General features: G+C 47.3%; 7 protein-coding genes across 7 annotated transcripts; 6 read left to right on the plus strand and 1 right to left on the minus strand.

Moving 5' to 3' along the window:
- Positions 1-772: 772 nt before the first annotated feature.
- FVEG_08498 (hypothetical protein) lies at positions 773-2,032 on the plus strand (the record flags this gene model as incomplete). Its single annotated transcript, XM_018897390.1, has 4 exons — positions 773-990; positions 1,042-1,251; positions 1,299-1,485; positions 1,535-2,032. The coding sequence occupies 4 exons, from the start codon at positions 773-775 to the stop codon at positions 2,030-2,032; spliced, it is 1,113 nt and encodes a 370-aa protein (XP_018755031.1).
- Positions 2,033-3,037: 1,005 nt separating this feature from the next.
- FVEG_16340 (hypothetical protein) lies at positions 3,038-4,549 on the plus strand (the record flags this gene model as incomplete). Its single annotated transcript, XM_018905589.1, has 1 exon — positions 3,038-4,549. One exon carries the CDS (start codon positions 3,038-3,040, stop codon positions 4,547-4,549), a length of 1,512 nt encoding a protein of 503 aa, XP_018755030.1.
- A 353-nt stretch (positions 4,550-4,902) lies between these two features.
- Positions 4,903-6,705, plus strand: FVEG_16339 (hypothetical protein; the record flags this gene model as incomplete). The annotated part of the gene is made up of 3 exons (XM_018905588.1): positions 4,903-5,529; positions 5,578-6,544; positions 6,599-6,705. 3 exons carry the CDS (start codon positions 4,903-4,905, stop codon positions 6,703-6,705), a joined length of 1,701 nt encoding a protein of 566 aa, XP_018755029.1.
- A 1,115-nt stretch (positions 6,706-7,820) lies between these two features.
- Positions 7,821-9,365, plus strand: FVEG_08496 (hypothetical protein; the record flags this gene model as incomplete). The annotated part of the gene is made up of 1 exon (XM_018897389.1): positions 7,821-9,365. One exon carries the CDS (start codon positions 7,821-7,823, stop codon positions 9,363-9,365), a length of 1,545 nt encoding a protein of 514 aa, XP_018755028.1.
- A 2,613-nt stretch (positions 9,366-11,978) lies between these two features.
- On the minus strand, positions 11,979-12,603 carry FVEG_16338 (hypothetical protein; the record flags this gene model as incomplete). The annotated part of the gene is made up of 4 exons (XM_018905587.1): positions 11,979-12,197; positions 12,245-12,382; positions 12,438-12,455; positions 12,523-12,603. 4 exons carry the CDS (start codon positions 12,601-12,603, stop codon positions 12,159-12,161), a joined length of 276 nt encoding a protein of 91 aa, XP_018755027.1. The 3' UTR covers positions 11,979-12,158.
- A 523-nt stretch (positions 12,604-13,126) lies between these two features.
- FVEG_08495 (hypothetical protein) lies at positions 13,127-15,170 on the plus strand (the record flags this gene model as incomplete). Its single annotated transcript, XM_018897388.1, has 2 exons — positions 13,127-13,538; positions 13,594-15,170. 2 exons carry the CDS (start codon positions 13,127-13,129, stop codon positions 15,168-15,170), a joined length of 1,989 nt encoding a protein of 662 aa, XP_018755026.1.
- Positions 15,171-16,351: 1,181 nt separating this feature from the next.
- Positions 16,352-17,260, plus strand: FVEG_08494 (hypothetical protein; the record flags this gene model as incomplete). Its single annotated transcript, XM_018897387.1, has 1 exon — positions 16,352-17,260. The coding sequence occupies one exon, from the start codon at positions 16,352-16,354 to the stop codon at positions 17,258-17,260; it is 909 nt and encodes a 302-aa protein (XP_018755025.1).
- Positions 17,261-18,690: the final 1,430 nt, after the last annotated feature.

The raw sequence follows: 18,690 nt of genomic DNA on the forward strand, positions 1-18,690 counted from the left end.
AGAACCCCAAGTGGCGTTGACAAAAGCGGAAGCCCAGCAACTTGGCACAACGGAACTTGATCTCAAAGGATTCCCAAGTGCCGAAATTTGATACGCTGCGCTCCTGTGGCGCTGATTCTAGTGGCGTCCCCCCTGACTCAAGTGCCATTTTAGCAGGAGCGCAAAAAAGTCTGTGATGACATTTCGTTGAGGCGCGAGAGGGGAAACCGAGGCTTGGTGACATAACGGGAAATGTAGCCCGGAGCCATTGGTAACTCTCCCGTATTGGAAGCTCGGTTACAGAATTAAAGTGCGGAAATACAATGCATGATGTGATGCTCATCCCTGTGGATCATGCGTACCGAGAGACGATCATACTATGCATCTGGGACCAGACCCTCGGGTAACGGCAGGGATATTGGTTAAGCTATTCAACCCGCGTATTTTCCCATCAAATCAGACAGTCTAATTGTCCACCACAGCTCAAGTGTCAAAGCGAAGGTCAAAGCGCAGATGCGATTCACCCACAGACTTGGCTAGAATATCGTTTCGCCACGCCACGCCAGACCGTTCCTGGAGTCTCGTCCCGGCGGCACTAGTATCTCCAGCTTCACGCTTAGCATCTAGTCTAGGTATCTTTTCCACCTGCGAGGAGCACCCGAAACGTGGTTCTGATAGTGTCTGCAGGTATAAACCCCTGGATCCCCAGATTCAGTCCCTCTTCCCTCTCTTTTCCCCGGCTGATCCTTCATTCCTCTTTGCTTTTTTTTGTGTATCACTCCTTTTATACACCATGTCGGCGACTACGAGTGACATCAAGATCGCTTCCATTGCTATGGGGTTCACCCTTGGCTTTGGACTGCTTACTGTCTGGGAGGCGTGGAAGCAGACTCGAAGGAACCGAAACCCGTTGCGAAGTACTTATATCTACATGCTCTGGGGAGAGATTCTGGCAAATATCATCATCGCTATCATCGGATGGATTTTCTTGGATGGAATCATCGGACCGACGTAAGACAGCCACTCAGCCAGTGTCGAAAGTGACGTGCTAACAGTATCTAGTGTACCGGTCTTGTTCTTTATTCTTTTCTTCTGGGTCTTTGAGGTCCAGCTTCTTATGCAAATTATCGTCAACCGAATCTCCATCATCGCCGAACATCGATCTACTATCTTTAAGCTGAAGTGGGGAACCGCTATTACCATCACTATCATCAACATTGCCGTCTTCGTTATCTGGATCCCTGCTCATACTGCTCCTCCCGCCAGTCAAACGTGAGTCACGATAGCTGGCTTGGCTAGGTTGATACTGACCAATGCAGTTTCGTTCGCATCAATGAAGTTTGGGATCGTATGTCCAAGGTTCTCATCCTTCTCGTTGATGCTGGTCTCAACTGGTACTTCCTTCGAACTGTCAAGAAGCGACTTGTCGAACAGCATCGCTTGAAGAAATATGAGCCTCTCGTTGGCTTCAACGCCAAGCTCATGATCATTTCGATCCTCATGGACGTAAGTATCTCGTCTCTCTCTCAACACCACGCGTGCTAACTCTGGCTAGGGCATGCTCATCGGTCTCATGTCGCTTCCAAACCAGGTCGTCTACATCCAATTCCACCCCGTCGCATACATGGTCAAGCTCAACATCGAAATGTCCATGGCCAAGCTCATTACCCGCCTCGCAAAGGGTGAGAACGCCGACGACTACTACCCCTCCATGTCGCACTCTGGCCACCACCAAAGCAACAACCAGCGCACCAACGATGCACCTTGGACTCAGGGTAACAACGTCCAGTTGACACATCGATCAAAGGTTATCGCGGGCGATTCCGATGAGGATTTGTCTGGAACCATGGGTAGACATAACGGTGGACCTGGCATTCATCGCCGAACAGAGTTTGAGGTCACTGTCGAGACGAAGCCTCAGAAGAATCCATTCAGAGAGGGAACAGAGTCGGGGGATGAGCTGCCTTTGACTTCAAATACCGGACATCCTAAGCAGATGACTGTTGAGGAAGTTAGCCGTCACCCTTCTATGTCTAGCAGCAGACGATCTTGAGATCTTCACATACATCTTTAGCTTTATACCACATACATAATACATAATACCCCGACCTGTCAGCGATGCCATAAGGCCCGATGGCGTGAAGTATTTATCGCGTTACAAGGATGTCTTGACCTAACATCAATGTGCTTTTAGTCCCGAGCAATATTGGCTAGTGTACTAAGGACAGATGATCTGACATTTTATGCCCAGGCTCAGCACATTGCTGTTTATCGATAGTCAAAATTTATGACATCTCAATGAAACATATCAATTCAAGTCGCACCATTCTTAGAAGAGATTAAGTAATTAACCGGCGGTTAAAACTCTAGGTTCTCTCTGCCGGAATAAGCTCTCAGCCACAAGTCTCAACGGCAAATAACACTTCTAGCCCACAACTTAGACATCGATACCGCGGTTAAAACTCATGATAACTCCACGTGATATGTCAAGCCAACACAATATAGATTATCAACTAAATGAAGCTTTTGGGAAAAAAATATGAAGGTAGCAACAGAAAGGATAATTGATTGATCCTTGAAGCTTATGCAGTCTCAACGAGACACAGCAAGCTAACACAGGAAAGCCCCAAATAAGTTCAGCTTTTGGAAGGCAACATAAGTCTCCTAATTAAATCCAGGAATAAGCCTGAGGTAAAGAAATAGAATGACGCATATCCCGAATATTAAACTTAGAGACTTTGCCTTGCAAATTATAAAGTCTAGGCTTCCAGTCAAACAAATCCTTTTTTCCAGTTTTGAGTTAAATGTCTGGCGTGTGGTTCGGGTTTTAAAAGAGGCTTCAGCCACCAGGGCACAAAGGTAAAGGACACCAATAAACACAGGATAGCCTTTACACAGGACACCATTTCAGAGTTAACTTTAATCAGTGGCAAAGTGAGTAAGGTGTATAAATAAGAGCATTCCTCTACTGGAATTTCTTCTTTTCCCACAGAATAAGCCCATTCTTCTGCCTTTCATCGCAACAGCACCTGATCCAGAAAGCGTGATCACAACCATCATGGACCCCTTTACCAGAATTCCCGCCGAGCTGCGTCTGCAGATATTCTCATACCTTCCATCTAAGGCCTCTATCTCGAGCCTTATCCAAGCCTCTCCAACAATGCTCGAACAGTACCTTGGATACAAAAGCACAATAGTACGAAACTTACTCGAGCGCGACTTTGACGCCCAAATGATTCAAGATGCTATGGCAATTATTCTTTACCCGTCTCTCCGAAAGGACCGAAAACCCAAGCTCCGATTCGAGGCTCATTTGCTGCATTGGGAGTGTCATAAGCTTCGAAATCCTTTGGTGACCCACGATACCGTTCTCTTGGACCAGCTTGACAGATTGCATAGCCTTCTGATGGTTTTTGTCGAGGATTACATCACAAAGGCGACTGCGGACTTCCAACCTCGGGAATACATTTGTCTCCCTCAGCCTACCCACAGCCAGAGCCATCTCGTGTTCAAAGGACTGAAGGTGACAAGGAGATTTGACTCAGGCAACCTTTCGGAAGGTGAAAGACGACGCTTGTTGAGGGCATTCTTACGAGTTGAGCTGTGGTCTCTGATTCTGAGGACTGCGAGCTTCGAGAGCGATCCTTTTGCCAAACGACGAATTATGAGTTACGTGGCCTTTGGAGACAACAGACGTGACGAGGAGGCGATTCAGTGTGTTTGGGTTTATACATCGTCACTATATGGCGCCATCTTTGCCCAATGTGCTGATGCCTGGCTGCCAGTAGCCGATGCACCACCACAGACTGGACTTCTATTCCCCGACAATGTCTTGGTGGATCCAGTTGAGTATGGCAAGGACGTCGGCATCAAAGGAGAAGAAAAGCGGCCCGTGATTGAGTCCATGGCTCACTATGGTTTCTCTTTAATCTTCACGATGATTCGTTTCGCCACAGCAAAACCACAATACACTTCAACTCTCAAAAGTTTTGTTGAAAAGCTGTGTAGCTTCAGAATGGACATAACTTCAGAAGATTTATTCGGAAGAGGAATGCCATGGGGAGGCTTCCACGGTCTGAGTCACTGTGGCCTAGGTTTTGATAAGCAGCCATGGTGGAAGTACCTCGGGACAAAGCTACATCACGATCCTGGCCGCCCGATACAGTACAAGATATTCCAACAGCGGGCATGGCCAATCTTCGACGACGATCGCCATTACCCAGTTAACACGGCTGCGTTGCCAGTATTCCCTACTCCATACTTCTTGGAAGAGATGGCAACAGAAAGGATCAATGACTTTATATCCTTCTTCGAGCATGGCCCCGTTTCATACGCTCGGTTAGAACGCAGGGCAAGAGAGCTTCGTCGAACCCAAAAGTGGCAGGATAAAATGAAGCAGAGAGAAGGGAATAATTGGAGCACTGAATCTTCTTTGCCTTGGATTCCAACCGGGAATCATGAGATGTCACTTCCAGTGATTGAGAATCAGGAGCAGTTGCTGACATGGAGTTCTCGGGGCGTTGTTCGATATGATGAATCAAAGGAGGCTTACGTGGTTGTAAAGGAATGAGCATCTGGGGTCCTGGGCCTAGGGCAGAAACGTTGTTGGGATACGTTTGATGTTGGGCAAATTGTTGCAGAGTATGATTTTATGTACCAAGATTGACTTCTTTTTTTCCTTTTTCTTTCTTCATTATAAATTGTCAGATCTTGAGATGCACTAGGATCTTTGGTTGCCGAATTAATGTTACAAGGTTCATTGGCAGGGATCTTCAAAGGCCACGTGAGATACACTATCAGATGAAACAGGATTACAAAAATCTCTCATATAGACCAAACAACGATATAAATCTCAATTGAATTTATGCCAGCAAACCACTAACAAACCCATTTCCAGCCTCTCCCCACGAGATACCCATCGTGATGGATCATGGGATAGTGAGGGTCGTCAATGGAGGATGGCTGGATGGGCTTACGCGAGATGCTGTTACGCGACCCGACACGAGCACGATTCTTTGGGAAACGCTCTACGAACCGTGGGATCTCTTCACAAGACTCGATAAAGGAGACGACGTGACTGCGGCTGAACCTGTGACATTGTTACGCGACGTTTGTTCTGGACCCGATTCCTCAGAGAAGAACTGTTCAGTCATATGCACCAGCTCGGATGATTTATTCGCCTCTTGGAAGACCCTGTGGCAATGTCTGTCTCTATCATCCATAACTCTCGCAAACTCCACATTCTCTACACTTGATCAACGCCATGACGGGGTAGGAAACGGTACATCAAGGGAGCAGATCTCGAGCGCCTTGACGTCTTTTGGCATTACTAATGCGACCGACTTTGACGGAAAAGCGGTTCTGAATATAACTTACCAGTGTGCTGCTGCAAGTTGCCGCGATAGTAGTATGGGAGAGTGCTCCATTGGCCAACTCGACCCAGGATATTTTGAGAGTGAGACTCTCCAATGGATCAAGGTGTACGAGGCTCTTGCACCGCTATGCGATGGACTGGAAAGCGATATCAACATCGATATTGCTGGACCTGGAGTAAGCCCATGATTTCAGCGACGGCAACCCACGCTTATCACTCTACAGGTACTAATAACATACATTACTCAAACAGCCATGGTGGTCTTTGCATGGCTGTTTTTCCTCCTTCTAAAAGTCAACAAGTTCATCAACACTTCGACATCAATTTTTACTCATCTGTTCCGAAAAAGAAACCCGGGTCCTAATCTCTTGACCCATCGTGTATCAGGCCTTCAACGCCTCGAGCGCACGAATCTTGCTCACGCAACGAGCACCTTTCTGGCAGAGCTTCACGAAGCACAGTGCTTCTTTGTCGTTGCCATCGAGATAGCGCTGATCAACGCCAGTTCAAGATCAGCAATTTTCACAGGCGCTGAGAACTGGCAGAGTCTTCTTTGGAATCGTGATAGTGTCCAATTTCTTGCAGGTATGGGAGCTTGGCCTATTATTCTCGGACAGATCTCCCTCCGAAGAGCCGAGCTAGACTCGATGTACTACCTCCTTCTCTCGACGCTCGCATTGGTACTTGCTGGTGTGGCGGCTGATACAGCTGCAAATCCAGATCCAGATCGGATATACAAGATGTTTCAAGGACAGAATACACTTGAAGAATGTGGTGGACATCCTTCCCTTCGAACGTTTTGTGTGGAAGAGCGAGAGGGTCTATATTGGTATGTCTTTCCAGCGGGGAGTATATTCGCATTCCTCGGATTACTTGCTCTCCTGTGGTGGGCCAAAATCTGGAGTCTTTGCAACTCTCCAACATCATTCCTCAAAAAGCACAAGTCCTTATCGAAACGTCAGCTTGAGGCTTGGGAATGGCTCAAGTGGATTCTTATAAAAGCTTCTCTTTTCGCAATACACGTTGCTGAAACTGGTGCTCTTGCTTGTACTTGCTTTGGTCTGGCTGTGATTCGTGCACCATTACTGAATCTATTGCTGAGAGGGGAGACTGGGACTTGGAGTGTCGGACAGCTGGTAGCGGTATTGATCTGGGCGCCAGTAATATCTAAGTATGCCCATCTGGCAATTCGTGAGTTGCCATTCTACACGATATCTTGGATCAAGAAACTAACCAAATATCTAGTCGGCGTTGAGAAGGGCTTCAGGCTTCGCTTGTCCAAAGCATTTGATATTGTGAGGAGGTCGGACACTAGCTCTGGAAGTGATAGCGAGGCAATATCTCTAAACTGAGTGAGCATATAGTGTCTAAATAACCGACTTTGTCAACAAATCTATCTTTTATCAATGCTAGGCTGATAAATTGCTTCGTTATGATGGCATCCGAGGTGTCAGGTGACATAGGCCTCTATTCTCTCGTTGGCCAGCCCCGACCTATCAGCACAGCAGTACACAACGACAAGATCACGTTGAAGAGCAACACACAGAAACAGTAAGCAGGGCTGAGCCTCTTGGGCAACCAACCCAATCATATCAACCCAACCCCGCTCATGAATCTGTCGAGCTGAGCCCGAAAAGCTGAACTTTTGTCCAGTTCATCAGCTTTTATCTTCCTTTATAGGAACTAGATAACACGATGGCGTCCAATAACCACGACCCCGTGTACTTGGTTAAGGTTTTTGCTGTTGGCTTGGTCTGGACACCGTCGGTGTACTTCCTCAACTTATGGGTCAAGAGCCAACCGCCTATCGCCTTTGTGACCATCGCCTGCGTGATATTCTCAATCTTCAGCCTCTTAGCAAGTTTTCACCTCATCGTTTTCGCCTGCTGCATCCTTCTATCACCATTATTTGCACTTGTGTCACTCTACCGACTGATCAGAGCGCTCCCTTACCTATGTGCCGGGTTCGGACCCTGGTTTCTCTCATTGTTCTGTGCCCATAGGCCTCCACTTTACGCGTCGCGGTTGGAAATGCCACAGGGGAAATGCTGCAGATTGTGTGCAAGATGTAGCAACCTAGTCGACCAGTCCTCCATCCTACGGGGTACCCGTTGGAAATTGACGCGATCGAAGGAAGAATACGAGTTTTATACTAAAGATCAGCTCCAGCGATCCTCCGAAGACTGCCATCTATGTAGCCTCCTCTGGCATTCCTCATTTGGCTCTCAGACAGCTCCAGTATCTAGAGCATCCCCAGGAGAGTCTATCGCCCAGGAACCAGACGTCACTACACCGCTACTTCCGGCAGTCCCTAGACCATGTAGTTCTGGTGACTGTGAACAAGGCGTCAAATCCAGGAACCTCTCATTCCAGGTCTCGGTAACTAGAGACTTTGGTCGTCGGCAATCGCTTCGGATTCGTCTATACGAGAAGAGATCCGGTCTATTCCCATGGCTAAAAATCCAAGATGCCAGCTATGGTACGTCTGGCGCGTGTTGTTCAGCGTGGACATGACTTACTCAGTGCCCTAGCACCCTATAAAAATGATTGCTGGCAGTCCAGCACGACTGGCTCTGAGGCTAGCTTTCTTTGGGCTCGAGAAATGGTTGACAAGTGCGAACGTGAACATCACCATTGCCGCAACCACTTCATTCGATCTACTAGTCAGCGATACCTTCCCAAGCGACTCATCGATGTGCAATCCAGGAGACAAGATGCCATACAACTGGCACTGAGTAAAAGCCTTGAATCAGACCCTATCGTTGAGTATGCTGCACTTAGTCACTGCTGGGGAACGACGGTCAAGTCTGAGCTTAAGAAGGACAATGAAGAAACGATGAAAACGATTCTAATAGAGACCCTGGATCCGAACTTTCGAGACGCCGTTGACATAACGTACAGAATGGGGATCAAATATCTCTGGATCGACTCGCTCTGCATCATGCAACGTACCGAAGAATGGGAGGAGGAGTCTGGCGATATGGGCCTTGTTTACGCAAGGGCCAAGGTTGTGATATCCGCGACGGCATCCAAGAACTCAGATGGTGGTTGTTATCAACCCAGAGATCTTTATCCCTACGACTGCGTTCTATGCGCTAACTGGACCTCTGTACTTGTCGTCCGCTCGCCGATAAAGTATCCCGACCTGGTTCAACTTTTTAAGGAAAGGGTAGATCGTTCGTTCCTAGCTACAAGAGGTTGGACCTTTCAAGAAAGGTTCCTCGCTAGCAGGATTCTGCACTTTTGCTCAGGCCTTTTGATGTTTGAGTGTAACACATTGACTACCTCTGAGTGTCATCGTGAAGAAGAGTATCCCCTGGTTACCCACTTTAGCCAAGATGGGACTCTGAACGTACCGAAAGTCCCTGATCCAGGCCGGGCACCACCCAAGCAGCTCTGTAGTAGTACGAGCGTACAACATACCGGGTCTTCTACAAGACCTTTCAACCGCCCAGCCAATAACACAGTCGGGGAAAGCTGGTACGCCAACCCTAAGCATGAACTATGGGCCGAGTGGAAACAACTTTACGATGTACAAATGTCATCTATGAGGACTAACGCCGCAAGACTAAGCATTCGAGGGGCCTTCAGTTTCCTCTGGTCTTTCAGGGGACAAGATATGAAGGAGAAAGCAGAGTTCCACCTGAGGTGGTATGAGATGGTGACGAGCTACTCGATCCGCAACCTTACTAATGACAGCGACAAGATGATGGCTATTGCCGGTGTAGCATACTTCATTCAGCAGAGTACGGGCTTCACCTACGCTGCCGGGCTCTGGGAAGAGACTTTACCTTTCAATCTCCTCTGGGTGGCGGACCCTGGAGTCAAAAGGCGACCGTCTGGCCGGTCTGTTCCCTCGTGGTCTTGGGCATCGGTTGACGGCAAGATCTCGCACCGTCTGAAGAAAATCGGCCCAGCGTTCTTGTGCGGCTCAAGAATTAGCTTGACAGTCGATGGCATCAGTGGCTCTAACTCATGGGATTATATACGATCCCTGATATCGGACCTGTAGGTACAAGCTACACACATGGTAAACGGAATGGCCCATAATGCTACGCTGAGGCTATCCTGCCATCTCCTGGCATTTATTCCTTCGTCATTAGGCTACGTGTACGATACGCTGGAGCACCATGAGCAGGGAGAGATAAGATGTTTACCGGTTCTCGAGTTCGAGAATCACATATTTGGTACGCCGACTAAAACATCGCAAATCCATGGAATCCTGGTTCGAGCGGCGTCGGGCACTTCAAGTCAGTGCGGGGGCACTTGGGCCCAGTATAAGAGAGTGGGATACTTTTGCACAGAAAAGACAAACATTGACTTCCAGGAGACGGGCCGAGAGGGGCGGCGGTCCATTGAGCTTATTTAGTAAATACGCTTTTCAGAAACGAGCCCAAGGGCGTAAAGTTGGTCTAATTCTTCAGACAAGCACTTAAACCCGCTGACGGAGCATTTTCAAAGGTCATATTGAACCGGGTGACGACCCTATAGAAGCTGCTATCATGCGCATACCAAGTCCGCAGAGAACTAAAATCCAGCGTTCACCCCAATTATGAACTGCGAGACTGAGTTTTCTCTACTGTTCAAGTTCTTATTACAAGTCTAAGCTACCGATAAGACATTTAGCTCACAACTTAAACTGCTTATCAAGATATACCTACAGTGGTTGTTGCATGTTACAACAGGTTTTTATGATATCGGCGTTTTGCTGTAGCAATTTGTCAGTCATCATGGTATTAATATCTAAGTTGTGAGCTAGAAGTGTTTTTTGCAGTTGAGACTTGTGGCTGAGAGCTTATTCTGACAGAGAGAACCTAGCATGTTACAACAAGCTTTGAAACTTGTTCCTTATACCAGCTAAGTGATCGATATCGTAGAAGCATCTTATAACACAAAAGTTTAATTTTAAACGAAAGCTTAAGGACATAAGCCTCAAGGCCCTTGAATCATATAAATATCTCTTCTTCGTCCGGATCCCCCCCCTTTGTTTCCTCCTTTCTACTTAACTCGAACCACGAATCTATATCATTACTTCATATATACGACCTCCTCGTGCTCCGCACCACCATCAAACTTCACTCACTAACATTTCTACTACTTTCCACAAATTTTCTCTCCTTCCGCGAGAACTTAGGGACGAGATCTGGTATTTTGCCATTCGGTCACACCACCGCGGCGTCCAAATCTTTCAGGTGCTCAAGTCCCCCTTATATGAGGATAATCGACCCTCCCCCCTCAGGAATTGTATCGTGAAGATATATGGAAGAAGCCCGAGGCCTTCCTTTCTGACCAGCGCTTTGCTAAGCTCAGGCAAATACATCAGGCCCTGGTATTTTGGCGCTCCCCTCAGAACCGAGTGTTACAAGGGCCTCGAAGGATCTCCAGGCGACATTACCTCGACCTACATGATTGATTGCGGGATGTGGACCGCTTGCAAGGAATCGAGGCGTGTTATTCGGAAGCACTTCGCTGATCCCTCAAACAACCCATGGGGACTAGCGGAACGCGGGAGAGTGAGCTATTGCTTAGGCAGCAACCCCTTCTACTTGTCGGTCTGGCCAGGCTCGGACCTTTTCATCCTACAATTTGAGAAGTTCTTTGTTACCAACTGGAGTCCTATTGAGAGGTTTCCTGGCACTCCAGAATCTTGTCCTTGTCCCGTGGAGTCTTGCCAGGAAATTGGTATAGAGTATGAAAGCATCCGGGACGATAGTGTGACCAGGTCTTGGCGCGATGTGACACTTGCCATCGACTTTCTATATCTATTCTCGCTTAAACGACGCCTGTGGGTGGTTGACGCAAACCTGAGGCGGAAGAGAGGCGCCGCTACCTCTCACGATAGCGACGCAATAGAATTCCACACGAGTGGTAGGAAGTTCGTGCCAGTTCCTCTCGAGAAAGGGGAAGATAACATGAATGATTGGGAGTATTTGAATCCAGTGGCAGGTGGGAACTTTCGAGCGTCATCTATTCATTATGTATGCCTCGCAAATCAAGTGGCAAGCAGTTTATGGACCTCCCCTAGGCACACGGCAGTCAATCATGGGTGCGGTCTTGAAGATCGGATCGGACTTCTTGGATGGGAGGATCTTGAAAATTCATGATGTTGGCTAAGACTAGACCAGGCTGCAAAAAGCATCGTCGGGTCATAAATGAGTAAATCTAAATTAACGCAATCATCGCTAATCACCTTCCTATATAAACTGATTAAGGTAGACAAATACTTTAAAAAGGAATATTTAAGGCCTGAATCTATAATTAAGGTAATATATATACTATGCAGACCAAGAAGGCGTTTTATGCTTAGTGGTTACTTATTGTACAAGCATAGCTTCTAACTCAGAACTGTCAGCTTTCCAGGAACAGTCACTCTCGGAGCAGCTGAAATAGCTCCGCTTCCACTGCGCTTATAGAAATCTACATCTATTCCGTCAGAAATGGGCTGAAAGGTGGACGAATTGCAATCAGGCTGGCGGCAAACGCGGGCCTCCGGTGGAATACTGAGGTGGCGCACCATGTGACAGGTTTCTGGCTCAAAATATTCTGTACTCAAGTCGGCTACCTTAAATAAGATGCTATTCAACTTTCCTTTGGTCTACTGATGTAATTGTCATACCGTGCAAATCCACGAATACTAAGGTATATAACTACGTAATGTTGATAAGTTTCAAACACGGTGATCTCATGACCCAGCCTGGCCTTTGACATTGTAATAACTGGCGAGTCTATTCGTATAGCAGCATAAAATGATCCTCAAACGACAGTTAACCTAGTTTGACGAAAGCACGCTGGAACCTTCGGGCGCTTAGCCGCCGCAAAGACAATCTGAATCGTCGCATTCACACTAATCCAAGTCAGTAAGATTCGCAAAAGCAATACAGAAGCGTTTACCAACTGTTCAGCTGTCCACGTAGCACAATCCCAATCGCAATACCATCTCCTCTTTGTTACCCCTCCCTTGAACTCCCAGTCAATCCAAACACCTCCATCACTCCCGTGAAACCCGCCTTCGCAATCATTATACCCGCACTGCGACCTGGTTAGCATGTCGTGAGCGTATCGTTGCAAAAATCGCTATGCTTACTCCTCTTTCTTCTCCCCACTGTTGGTTTACAGAGTCATCAGGTTAGTATTGATCAATTAGTCGCTGATGACAGATGCTAACTTACGGCAGGTCGAACGTAGTCGCAACCGCAACGGACCCAGCCTTTATACTTTGGGTATCCGTCATCCCAAGCTGTGGCTTCCATTGTCAATGAGCTTTTGAAAAGCCTCAAGTCTTTGATTGTATAATCGAAAAAATGGAAGAAAAAGAATGGTCTGAGAGATATTGAACCGCCTAAATACTGGACTGCCTACGCAATCGTTGTCGCCGTTGGCATCCTTGAGTTGTGTAATCTGGCCTTGGCGTTTTGAGGCTGAGATTCCCTATGCAATTTACATTGCATATTCACCACCCCTACAATTTTCACGTCCAATCAGCTACTAGTAGGAAGGAACCGTGATGCATTCACGTCAGCTGGGTGGAGAGAAGGCTGATATCGAGACTTTGTATTGGCTTCACTTCTGGAGGCAAAGCGCTTACAGGCCTCCGAGGCCTCCTATTAGCTGAGTTGGCGCTGACACATGCTTCCACTTGGCCACGGTTACTGGTCTTAGTTGCGCTTAGTTAATTCTACTCCTAGCCTGAATTAAAATGTTAGGTGAGTTTATAAGCAGGGTCTTTCGCACTCTAGCGTTTATTTCTTCGTAGAGAATTAACCACTCACCAGCATGACTAACAACCCTGATAATCCAATTCAGACGTGCGAATGGAGATGTCTCAAATGCCGATCCATTCCATGGAATTGCGAAGAGTGGGTTCTTGATCGTGGCAAAGCGGTCTTGGAGCGCGACACGTCACTTCACCTTGATCACTACGACTCTTCGGTTGGTTTGGAGGAATCGGCTGCCGCTGGATGTGGTCTCTGCATCAACCTAAGAGCCCGAGTCCTCCACTGGTTACCAAGCCTGGACGAGCTACCCAGTGGCTTGTGCAAGCTCTGGTTCTTTAGAGGAAAAGAACTTTTCTTCCAGATTGGCGACGACAATCGTCAAGAGTTGTTCCAAGACTTGGCTTGGTCGAAATCGGCTGCATGGCTTCAAGAGTGGGATGGCACGCCTGGACCCGCGCCCTCACCAAGGTGTATGAATTGCCAATAACGATTAGGTAGATTCCGACTGATGAAATGGATACTTAGCCTTCTCTCCAGAAACAGTAAATGAGGATGTGAAAACCCTCGTACAGGACTCGATAAAACCATGGTTCAACGACTGTATCAACGGTAATCGAATTCATCGCAAATGCAAGCAAGGGTTCAAAATGGACAGAATAGGTGCCATGCCCAAACGGCTGATCGACGTCGGGGATGACCAAAGTCCAAAGGCTAGGCTCATCATATCGTCCGAGGAATTCGGTCGAATTCCTTCTCAAGCTGAGCAAATCAAATATTTGATACTTAGCTATTGCTGGGGCAGTGGAAATGATCCAGCAAAGACAACTCGGGCGAATCTCTCAGCTCGCCTGAAGCGCATCGATGAAACAGTGCTACCAAAGACGATACAAGACACCATCAAGCTCACCCGGCTTCTCGGGTTTCGCTATCTTTGGGTTGATGCCCTCTGCATTATACAATCTCACCCTGGAGACAACTACCAAGACGACTTCAATGTGGAAGCGCCCAAGATGGGCGCGTATTATACCAATGCGGTATGCCTGATCTCGGCGCTCGGCGCCTCGGACAGTAGCACGGGATTATTTGCTCCACGTCCAGCACATCGATATCCCACTACCAGCTGTGTTATCGGCTTCGACAAACGCAGCAATGAATATGTTCACCTTCCCGCACCTCGGAGAGCTCTGGTTGACGAATTTGACGCGGCGCCGCTTCTCAAACGAGGTTGGTGTTTTCAAGAACGACTTCTAGCCCGTCGAACCCTCCACTGGTCCAGAAACGGCGTGTTCTGGATCTGTGTCGGTGATAATGCAGCCAGATCCGAATTCTCTAGCCGATGTGACACTTTTTCGACTGATCCCAGAATTTCTAACTCGGGCATTTTCCATGGGTTTTCCGTTCCGGAGGGATTAAATCAGCCCTGGAGTCCATGGATGCATTACGTGCAAGAGTATAGTTCTAAAAGCCTCTCATTCGCGACAGATCGTCTCGTCGCTGTCCATGGACTTGGAACCCGGCTTGCGACCCTAGGCGGGGATGAGTACTTTGGCGGGATATTCGGCGGCCATATTTCTTGGGGGCTGGTTTGGCAGGCTGACCCAGAAGACGACGCCCGGAAGAAGTTGGATTGCTTCCCAAGCTGGTCGTGGGCATCTTGCCAATCTGATCGCAGCGTTACTATTGCTGACCAGTTTAAACCTTGGGTGGAGTGCGTTAGGTTGGAAGGGTTCCCAGCTTTCCAAAACCCTCTCGACTTTCAAGGTCTTGAAAAGAGGATGCTACGTGTTAATGCTCCGCTTCTTAAATTCAAGCCTTGCCACTATCGACGAAATAGCAACACCTCGTACGAGTTTGAAGCCGCAGGGGTACAGTTCAGCGCCTTTTTCACTTATGATGCACCGGAACTGGAACCGATTGATGATAGGGATCTTTGTATTCTCCTCATTCTTCTCGGAAGTGATCAGAAGGGTATCTTACTTCGTGCTAAAGGGAGTATGTATGAGCGTGTCGGCTATACTTCACTTTATTACATGGCTGGAGTCAAGGGATTCCGAAAGCTAAGCTTTTGGGATAACTTCCGGGTCAGTATAGAGATTGTATGATTTTCTATTACTTTGTTCTACCCACTTGGACCGCTTCCAGATACACAGCCATTGAATGAAGCCTGATTTTCTATGTGCAATTGAAGTGCTCTTCCTGAGTATTGTGACCAGGCGCATAATGTGGTCCGCCACTACAATCTCACTAACTACAGTCCACCATGCTCTATCCAGCGCATTCCAGACCTCACCAATCAGCACTATCACTTTTTCCCAAACAACTCGATATCGTATTTACTGCAATTAATAATCTATTATGATATACCACTGAAGTCGTCGTTGAGGAGACTACTACGACTGCTGCTGAAGAGTCATCTACTACGTAAATAGTTGCTAAAGAACCATTCATATGCATATGGCCCAGTCTGTGCCTGTTATGATACAAATGGGGATTTCTTTTCTGCGCCTTCCCGCTTGCTGAAATCGCGTGCGATACTGTCACTATATTTTCTCGACAACGCTGACGCCCTCAGTGTCGACCTAGACTGGGATGACATTGCAGATTTCTCTGGAGTACGGTACCCAAACACCAGGATTGTCCAGTGGGAAGAATTCATTGCAGAAAACATCGCCGATACACGAATGAATAAATCGAAATTGACGCAATCATCGCTGATCAACTTCTCATGTCAGCTGGCAGACGAACACATTGAAAAGGTAAGTTTAGGGCCCGAATCTATGTTTAAATTAGTATATATACCTTGTAAGTCAAGAAAGTCTTTTGTGTTGGGTGTCACTCATTTAACTCATGTGTGGCTGAAACCTTGGCTCTTTGTGCCTGGATCAAAATGTGTAAGTCGTTGTCGAGATGTAAAGATTTGCGGTTAAGACTTGTGGCTGAGAGCTTGTTCCGGCAGAGAGAACTTGGCGCCTGCAAATTGGCTCCGTTATAAAAGGCACTGTCAATCAACCCATCTTGTGTGAGAACTTTATCTCATTTCACTTTCGTGCGCTCCTCGCGTATGATGTATATCACTCGTGATGACTCAAACGGTGTACTTGCCGGAGGTTAAATCATTTGATGGTGTACATATAGACTACTTGCTGTCTCAACCTTTTCTATGATACCCTTTCTCTTCTCTCGTCACACGCAGGTAGTCTTCCATCTTCAGAAAAGTACAGATCGCCTGTTCCACTGGCACTTCTCTCATATTCTCTCACCTTGGCACCGAAAATTCTCAATCATGCGGACTGAGTTCCATCTTTTTTCTGCTCTCCCAGCTGAGCTTAGGCAAGAGATTTGGGACATAGCTATTGCTATTCGCCCAAAGCGCCCAGGAGTTCGCGTCTTCCGAGTATTCGACGCTTTGCAAGAACCTTCGATCCGCCTCAAGCTCGTCCCGGGCTGCTACTACGGCGCTATCTTGGCCCTGGGTATACCGTTGCCGGATAAAGGCTTCGTCGGTGTCAATGGGGAGATCATTAGTGATATATCAACACAGATTTACGATCCGGGGCTGTGGAATACCTGCTACAAATCGAGGTTGATGATGAAGAAGGCCTTCGTACCACTCAAGGGGTATGGCTACGGCTCGATGGGGTACTATCTATCTGGCAGTGCTCCTTTCTATGTCACGATTACGGAACGATATCAGGGCCTCTTTATCATACGACCGGACAGTCTGGAATTCGAAATCGAATATATTTTCGAATTCTTTAGTAACGTTCATATAGAGCTCGGTATTGAGTATCATGAAGACTGGGGGTTGCAACTTTATACCGAGGAACAAGGTGGGGAAATTTGTCGAGCGGTAGAGCTTCTTGAAGACATAGGCTGGACACCGGAAGTCACAGGTGTATTCCTGGTAGACTACAATCTCAAGCTCAAGGCCGATGCTTCGCGTAGGCGTGACATTCGAGATCGTTCTACCCGATTCTTCGCAAGGGACAGGAGGCTTGTCGAGGTGTTTTTCCACGAAGAAAGGGAGCGGGAGCAATGGGAGTACATCAACCCAACTCCAGATGGAGACTACCGCAAGTCATCTTTCTATTTTGCAAAGCGTATTGGGAAGGCTTTTGAAGAAAGGCAGATGGGAGTTGATGGAGAATATTACACGCCTTGGATAGGCCTTCTGGGATGGGACTATCTCTGAGATTTAGAAGCAGGACGTTTCGTTTCTAACAGGAGAACATTTTTCGATAATTTGTTCGGTGGAGTCACTAACTCTAAATGGACTTCTGCTTTCACATTGGCATCACGTGTGCACAGTTGGTGACTTTATATAACAAACTCTATCTGTCTGATACACGACATAAGGTACTTGGATACAACTCAGATCACCCCAATTAGCTCACGCGGCGTAGTGTTTGTAAAGCCTAATTATTTGGCCATATATATATCCCTTGTCTGGACCTTTTTCAGTGACACCCCTTCCACTTCTTTCGTCGCGCAACCGAAGTCGGCCACTGTCCCTACCTATTTCACGAGCTTTATCTGGCCTATCCCCCTACATCCCAGACCGAGCACTTCTAATCATGGCGACTGAATTCCACCTCTTCTCTGCTCTTCCAATCGAGCTTAGGCACCAGATCTAGAATCTAGCTATTCGCCCAAAAGAGTCAGGAGTTCACATATTCCGAGTTTACGGTGATTACTGGAATCATCAAGCTCCGGAGGCCGCCCGGTTCTCCTATCGTAAGTATCGATTTCGGGGCCACGCTGCACTGGGTCTCGCCGTACCTCTGCCACACGAAGATTCCGTTTGCGCCAATAGACCTAGCGCAAAGAGTATGTCAACATACATGATTGATATGGGACTATGGACTGCCTGTCATAAATCAATGGCCATGATGCGAAAAGCCTTTCCAACCCCCAGGAGTATCAAGTTTGGGAGATATCGCTTGCCCGAGCCAGTAATGTGCTACTACACCTCTGGAGGTGCGCCCCTTTATTTCACAATAAATCCAGTGGAGGATCTTCTTATCCTGCGATCGGGCAGTTCAGGATTTCACCTGGAAAAGGATGAATACGCGCTAAACTTCAAACTCTAGCAAATTGGCATCGAATACGAGTCAGACTGGGGACCGTAGCTTTATGAATACACCCATGATCGCGGAGAATGTCTAGCATTTGACGAACTTTCGAACCTCTTCGATACTTGGAAATTTAGCGGCCTATGGCTCGTCGATTATAACCTAAAGCTAAAGGCAAACACTCCTGCTTGCGACCGTTTGTGCTTTTATGCAGGCGACAGGAGGCTTATAGAGGTGGGCGTCTTAGATGAAAATGATCGGAATCACTGGGAGTATATTGAGTCAGTTCCAGATAAAGATGAAAAGTCTTCATTCGCGTTCGCAGAACAGCTACATGCATACTACAAAGAGATGCAAGAGAGGCATGAATTTCCATGCCGACATAGCATAGGACTTCTTGGATGGGATAACTATTGAGAGCTAGAAAGATACAGAAGACAGAAGCATGTTTTCAATAAATCAGATATTTGAATTGCCAGAACTCAAGTTTTTATCCCCCACCCTTGTCATTTGCGTACTGTTAGGGGTTTTTGCTCTTCATGCCAACATG

This window comes from Fusarium verticillioides, chromosome 10, assembly GCF_000149555.1.
Source record: "Fusarium verticillioides 7600 chromosome 10, whole genome shotgun sequence".
NCBI lineage: Eukaryota > Fungi > Ascomycota > Sordariomycetes > Hypocreales > Nectriaceae > Fusarium > Fusarium verticillioides.